The sequence below is a fragment of the Oryzias melastigma genome, linkage group LG12, assembly GCF_002922805.2.
Source record: "Oryzias melastigma strain HK-1 linkage group LG12, ASM292280v2, whole genome shotgun sequence".
NCBI lineage: Eukaryota > Metazoa > Chordata > Actinopteri > Beloniformes > Adrianichthyidae > Oryzias > Oryzias melastigma.
Window position 1 is genome coordinate 10,119,118 of NC_050523.1, and position 7,889 is coordinate 10,127,006.

General features: G+C 37.3%; 1 protein-coding gene across 2 annotated transcripts in view; it reads left to right on the top strand.

Annotated features, from left to right (window-relative positions):
* arhgap24 (Rho GTPase activating protein 24) overlaps positions 1 to 7,889 on the top strand; it is a 63,699-nt gene that overhangs the window by 30,506 nt on the left and 25,304 nt on the right. The window contains exon 1 of one of the 2 annotated variants that reach the window (XM_024299866.2): positions 4,089 to 4,800. The exons of the other annotated variant lie outside the window; for it this stretch is intronic. Coding sequence (XP_024155634.1) covers positions 4,728 to 4,800 — 73 coding nt within the window. The 5' untranslated portion in view covers positions 4,089 to 4,727. Of the gene's footprint in view, positions 1 to 4,088; positions 4,801 to 7,889 lie in introns of those variants that run through there. 2 annotated transcript variants of the gene reach the window in all.

Genomic DNA, 7,889 nt, shown 5'->3' on the forward strand with positions numbered 1-7,889 from the left:
GGCTCTGGCACCCCCGCGACCCCGAAAGGGAAGTAGCGGACAAGAAGATGGATGTATGGATGGATTTGTGAATTCAGTTTTAAACCGTTTATCAAAAAACTTGGATTCCTGACATTGGTGCTGTATTAAAGTGGACCAGTAAGGAAGTTATTTGATGTTTTACCCTAGGTAAGAACGAACAAAAATAATAAATTCAACCACTGTAGCATGCTGTTGTTCGCCCGGGGCCCCCAAACTGCTAAGTCCGCTACTGTTCATATCCCGATGAATAACTCTCTTGATCCTTAAAGAGATTCAATCCATAAAAGTAGCATTTTATCAGCAATAAATAAATCTTACTTTAATCATTTCATCTGTAGTTACATAATTTTAGGAAGTTTCAGAGAAAAGATGATAATAGAATTTGGAATATTCTTCCAAATAAACTTTGATTTTAAAAAAAATCTTAAAATAAAATAACTATAAATAACACAAAACAAATTTTAAGAAGTTAATTAGCTTAGAAAATTGTACTTTTTGTATGGAATTCGGGTTCTGTTAGATGAGAGACTGAACTTTTTTTAAGTTCAACCATTGCAAAGACAAAAACTTAATGTAATTGAACAATTTTTTACAATAATTTGGATTTATCAGCTTAACAAAACTGGTTCTGTATGTTAGTTTTCTGTTTTAGCTTACTTAAAATAAAATAAAAAACAATATATTATGGCAAAAACCATGAATAAAGTCATTTTTTTAAACAAACTTGAATAAAATCCAGATGTTACCACAAAACACAGCTGCAGACTTTAATGCCAAATGACCTTTTTATGGAAGTGACTAATTAAGGATTGAAAGACACTCGGGCCTTGTAGCTCAAACTCTCGCCGCCAGTGAAGAAGGGGGCTGTCAGTTTAAAATAGGAGGCTCTCAGTCAGTTTGGTTCCCCTTACCCTGAGTTATTTGCAGGCCAGTCAGGCTGTTTCCACCTAGTTACCAAGGCAGAAGCATGGGGCGGAAAAGGACGCTGGAGAGGACTTGAGAAAAGGTTCCTCACAAAATTAATCAGGTTGATGGTAGAAATCCTTGTGAAATTTTAAAGAAGCCTCCCCCTGCAAGTTCACTTCTCAATAAAAACGGATATATGAGGATTTTAACCCTTTTTTTTTTTTTTTTTCCAGGCGATCATAATTGTGAATGAGTTAGCAAGTGTTCCTTCTTTGGTCCTGTGATTTCCTTTTTTTTTTTTTTATATATATATATATAAGCACTTCTCAGCTGCTTTAATGAGCGTGCCACCCTTCAAAGGCAGGCTGTGCGGATGAATTACGAAATGCTGCTGGCGGATGAGGGAGGCAGAATATTCTGAGGTGTGAATGAACTGTTCAAACAACTTAATTCTCCTGAAAATTCTCGACAAGACAGTGAGTAAAAAAGATGCCATCTGACTCTCTGGACTTCAAAGAAACGCGCTTCTGTCGGTTATGAAAGCTCCTATAACCTTTTTAGGTCTAAAGTTGGACAGAAAGGCTCTTTTTAATCCTGATTTATTTGTAAAAGTGGGTTTCTTCTCACAGGAAGTCTTGGCTTTCAGAGGCAGCTGCAAGCTGTTAGTCAGCATGGACTGGGAAAATAGTTTGCATGCTTCAAATGATCAGGTATGTTAGAGGAAGTTTTGGTGTGTCTGATGAGGAAGCCTGCAGCCTCCCATGTGGAGATTTTGCACAGACTCCTCATTAAACCAGAGCCTGCAGAGTGTTTATTTCAGGAGGTGCAATCTGCAGTTTGTAAAAGGCAAGCAGCTTCTCCTTTTGGAATTTATAGCACGTTCATTCAATTTATTTTAGAAAGATGCATTATTAAATTAATTCTCCTTTTAAAAACTGTGCATTTTTTTACTTTTGTTTCCCTAAAAGTTGAAAAAAATCCCTATTTTTTCTCTGGATTTGAGGATTTTGGAGGAACTTTTACTTTTAGAAGTTGCAACTTCCCAACTCCAGTTGACAAACTAGTGCCTCAGCTTGAGATTGTGGAATGACACCTGCTGGGTTTAGTCGTTTCCTGTCGTAAACTCACAACAGTTTCCTCTCATTGTGTTAAAGCAGAGCTAATCCAACACATTGATGCTGTATTTTAGAGTAGATATTATCAGTAGGTGGAGTCTATGTGACAGTTTAGGAACATTATCTTCAAAATTGTTTTAAAACTTTCTGTAAAATGTTCCTTTACCTAAAAGACAGGGGTGTCAAACAGGGGGCCAAAATCCAAAACACGCCTTAGGTCGCGAGCCAAACAGGATAAGCATATCGAACACTCCAAAACTAAATTTTTAAAACTTTAAAACCGTAACTTTTTAACATAATTATGAACCAGATACATAGCATTACCTGCAATAATGCTAGTGGGAATTCTTGGCCGTTGAAGATGCTGATATTGATAGCTGAAAACATTGAAGCTGATAGCTAAAATTACTGAAGCTAATAGCCAAAAACATTGAAGCTGATAGCTAAAATTACTGAAGCTAATAGCTAAAAACATTGTAGCTGATAGCTAAAATTACTGAAGCTAATAGCTAAAAACATTGAAGCTGATAGCTAAAATTACTGAAGCTAATATCTAAAAACTCTGAAGCTGATAGCCACCTAAAATATGAGCTAATGCCAAATTAGCCTAAAAAATAGGAAAAAAGTCTAAATTAGCCAAAGTAGCTAGCATGTAGCTGAAATATTAGTTTAACTCCAAAATAGCCTAAAAAAATCTTATTAAATCCCCAAATTGTCCAGAAAGTTAGCAGAATGCCAATTTTAAAACTTTAAAACCATAACTTTTTAATGTAAATATTAATAACTAATGCATAGAAAAACAGATATTTGATGTGTCATGATGATGTCACATCATTCCCTGGGTTAGTACAGAAAAAAGGACTTGGACTACTTATATCTATGATACAAATAAGCTTTGAATTAAGGCTTTAAATGGTTAAAAATAATTTTAGTTTAAATTTCATGTTTTTATTATTCATTCAAGTATTTCTTTACGTTAAAACAGCAAAGCAGGATTTCTTTACATTTTATTTTATTAGGAAGTTTACATTTTGGTTACAAAAACAATTAATTCTAGTCTGAAATTGGACATGTGACGTGTCCAGAAGTCAAAGGGTTTTTGATCAAAATGTATAAAATATATATGTTAAAAATATATTAGATTAGGTTAGATTAGATTTTTCACCATGATGTCATTTTTAGAAAATGTCTCATCTTTACCAAAATAAGACACTTTTCTTGCATTTCTCAGTGTTTTTTGGAACCTAAACAGTTCTAGAGGATGTTTCTGTTTGATTGCTGAGTAAATAAAGGCTGCTGAGGCAGCAAAAGGGGAACATATAGGAGAATTTGATGGAAATACATTTTCTTTCATTGCTCTCAATCCTGCACTGATGGAGCCATCCTTTTCCCATGATCTGAAAATGAATTATTAAGTGAAAAAGCATGGGAATGTGTGCTGTTAATGAGGTGAAACAAATCACGACCTTGTAATTTCCCATCTAAATCAGTCACTCCGAGCTGTGGTGGGTCGGAAATGTTTAATTGTTGTTTTAAAAAGAGACAGGACGAAAAGCAGGAGACTGTCCAGCCTATCTAAACAATAAGCCGCATACCATTCGTATGCGGTGGATGTTTAAAATATCTTCTCCTCATTTATGCTTCACCGAGAGTGTCCGAGGTCTCCTTCCTCCCCCTGTTTTATGTCCACGCATCATTATTTCTGTGTGTGTGAGACTGCAGTCCTTGGAGGGGTGGGAGGGGCTTGAGAGCAGGCCAAGTCAGACTGGAAGTTTAGAGACTTTTATAACATGAAGGGACCAACATTTTACATGCTCTCAGCCCTATGTGTCTGACTGGTCGAGTCCCTCCCTGATTATTCTTCAAACGTGCTTGAAGTACTTGAAATTCTGCATATTCTCAGAATCTTTGAGTATATTTTTTCTATTTGGTCCTCTTTAATGAGTTCTTCCTATCTGGTGGTTCCACCACCTGCTGCCTCAAAGAGGCTGTAGTTTTATGGATCCCTGTGATGTACGTCAGCAATGAGATGAAGATAAGGAGGTGATTAAGAGCCTTCGACCCAGAAGGAGAAGCCCTTGTGTCTCAGGGTTTCTTGGCCTTCAGTAGCAACAGCCTTGTCGACCCTACACGGCCGTATTTATAGAGCACTGTGGATGAGTTATTTGGCTGAGTGCCCACTCTTCGTTCACCAGATTTACAGGTCCTCACTTTGGGGAGGGCTGCTTGATTTACGACGCCCCCACCTCCCTCCTCTAGCTCCCACCCTCTTGCCTTCCTTCAGAAAAGAGCAGACAAACCCTTTTGCCTCTGACTTTTGCTCGCAGCACCCCATCTTGCACTTTTTTTCCCCTGAAATATGCTCTTTCAGCTTCTCTGACAAGAGTTTAGAGGAAAAGCTTTGCAGCAGGCAGACGGACTAGCCCCAGCCTGACCTCGCTTTTAGCCTCCTCTGATTGATGCATCATTGTGACCCGACTTTGACTCAGCTAAATGAAGTTGTGAGCCAGATTTATATGTTGTGGGGAGGAAAGAAAGACACGAGAGGAGGAGAGAGTGGAGCGCGGCAGAGAGGGGATTTAGCAGGAAGAAATGGAGATAAAGCTACAGTAGTGGTGGTACAGAACTAGAACAGATGAAGAGGTGGCACTCCGGAGCCGGCAGTCAGCAGCGAGAGCGTGCCTCATGCTTCCCCAACCTTCAGCTGACAAGGGGGCACAGCTTTCTGCCCTCCCCATGGATCTTAACTCCAACCCAGGTCTGTTATTTTTGCTTTTTTACAGAAATAAATCTGATATTTAGCTTAAATTTTACAAAAAAGTTGCAGTATATTACATTTTAACTAAGAAATTCTTCTCCATTAGAGCTGTTTTAAATATATTGATTAAAAATTATAAATTAGTCTTTCTTTTTTATTTATTTTATTAAAGAAAACTGTTTTTTGTTTGTTGATATATTAGGAAATTGGGATTTTATTAATATAATTCCCACTTTTGCTCTCTATTTCCAAAAAGGTTGGTTTTAAAAAGATATTTTAAAAATAAATCAGCATATATATGCACTGCAGTGTTAATCAAATTGACTTGATATTTTAGGATTTTAGCAGCAATACTTATTTTCCCATGTTAATCATAAGATACTGTCTGACTTTGAAAGGAATTGTTCCTCAAAGATAAATAAAGTTATTTTTTATTTGAATTTACCTTGGCTAATCTTTAATTTTATAATATATTACCATAACTGTTTCCAAACGGTTAGAAATTTTGGTGAAAATTTTGGAAGTTAGTGCATCACTGAGACATATTGAAAAGCTTATTAACACTTTTTGTTTTTACAATAAAGAATTACAAACTTCAAATCATAAATGTTCATTTTTTGTCCTAATCTTTGATTATATTTACATGTCAAATTGTATTAAACAACCTCCAGTCTTAACTGACAGATGGTAAATGTTTAGAAGTGCTCCTCAGATTTGTCGTCTGGAGTACAGCTCTATCTAAATTATGACCTGACGCCTCTGAAATAACATCAATGAAAATAACCACAAGCCTCCCAACGATTCATGTAGTTTTAAATGTCACACTGCTTGGTTGCCTCAGAAATGCAGCATGGAGATCTCGCCAGAGGATGAAAAATCATGCTTTCTCAACAGAGCATTCTCATGCTTGGATCAAATTTCACTTTGCTTGGCTGCTTGAGGCCGATAACAGAACAGGCTGCTGAATTCATCGCTCCCAGCCGGCCTGTAAATCCATCCTGGTGGAGATGTTCTCATGCAGAAAATCTGCAGCAACAGATGGGATAGGAAGCAGGCAGAAGAAAAATGGTAGTAAAAAGAATGCTGGAGCTGAATGCGCTTTTCAGGAGCTGTTGATGGAGATGTGGCAACGGCAAACCACGGAGAGAGAAACCAGCACTTATGAGAAATAAGAACTTAACGCGATAATTTGATATTTAGAAATAGTTCCAAGAAAGCAGCATAAATTTGCGAAAAGCTCTTATGATTTCAGTTTAGCTGACACGTCCTGAACCAGGTCAGCTGTGGATTTGCTGAACCTGCTTTTGCTGTCTGAAGTCCAAGGGTTTTGCTATTTTACCTTGGGAGGCAGCAAATGATGGATGATGAGCCAAGAATGCTGAATGAGAAGCTCGCAGCTCTGCAAATAGAACAATAATACCACTGTTTCAATAGTCAAAACCCCTAAAAAACATAGAGAGGGTGTCATTTGTTCTTTATTAAAACAGGTCAAGGTTGTGGTTGCCTCACAGCGAGAAGGCTCTGGTTCGAACTCTGACTGGGTCTTTTCTGTGAGGAGTTTGCAGCATCCCTCCATGCACGGTTTTCTCTGCGCATCAGTCTAAAAACATGCTTATATGTTACTCAGTTACTCTAAAATACGGAGAGAAAATAGACTCATGCGCAATTCTTGATTTGTAACTCATACAATATATTTTGCGCACAAGTATAAAAAACATTGATAAAAAAATTGAATTTACACACGCACAACTTAAAATTACAACAGTTTTAAACTAACTACACACACAAATCTTTAAAAATGATGCACGAATTCCTTGTTATGCACACACAAAGCCACATTTACGCACAAATCTGATGATTTCACAAGATTTGTGTGAAAGTGATGCATTTAAATGCTGCTAGAATGCTGGGTCCGTTTTCTTATCTTTAAACTTGGACTGTGAATAATATCTGATGATAACTTGAAATTTTCCAACTTTTTTAAACAGATATGCTCTGATAATTAATATAAAAAGTCTAAATACTCAATACTAAAGTTTCTCTATTCTCATTGCTGCTTTGGAGCTGCACTTTCCCTGCTGCGCCTTTGCCACAGAACTCTTCCACAAACAGGTAGCGCGATGTCCCCCTCGACACCCAGAGAGCTGACAGAGTTGATCAGGACAACATCCCGCTCCTGGGTATGGAGGATCTGGGGTTGTCTGCTCCCGATTATCATTTTTGTATTTATGCAATGAATTTATTGTACGAGTTACAAATCAAGAATTAGACACGCAAAAATCCAAAGTTACAAAGTCAAATTGGAGTGAGTCTATTTTATCTCCATAACAAACAATTAAGAATAATGCAAAAATCCAAAGTTATGCACAAATACAAAGATACCTACAAGAATTACGCGCCAATCCAAAGTTATGCACAAATCAAGAATTACATGCAAATCCAAATTATGAACAAATCCAAAGATATCCACAATCAAGAATAACACACCACACAAGTAGCACTTGTGTGACAAATGTGGATACTTGGAAAACACAATAAAAATTGAGTTAATAAAAAAAAAGAAAAGAAAAACACACCAATCCAAAGTTAGGAATAAATCAAGAATTAAACACAAATCCAAAGTTATGCAAAAATCAAGATCCATAGTTACGAACAGTTTTTTTTATTTGCAACGGGTCTACCTGGACTTAATTGGGAATCCTTTGTTTTGTTTTGTTTTTTTGCAAAACTCGTGTAACTTATCAAGGATGCACCGTACTTCTGATCCAAACTTATGAATAAAAGGATTGTTGTAGCTGTAAACCCGCAGTATCCCCATAAGCATTTATTCAGCCATCGTTCCACTACAGCACCCACATTTGTTTTGTCTGACAACATCCACGTGCTCCTCTCAATCTGCACTGCAGCTTTTTTAGATCTACGGCCAGCTTTGCCAGAGGAATCAACGAGAACGAGGAGTGGCAATGCGGGCAGCAGCGCTGCTGCGGTGGTCAAAATGAAACCACTTATCTTGCTGAAGCTAATAACTGCTGGCTGCCCACATAGGGACTAAGCATGAGTTATGGCTAGTTTGTTTTTTGAGCTTTGCC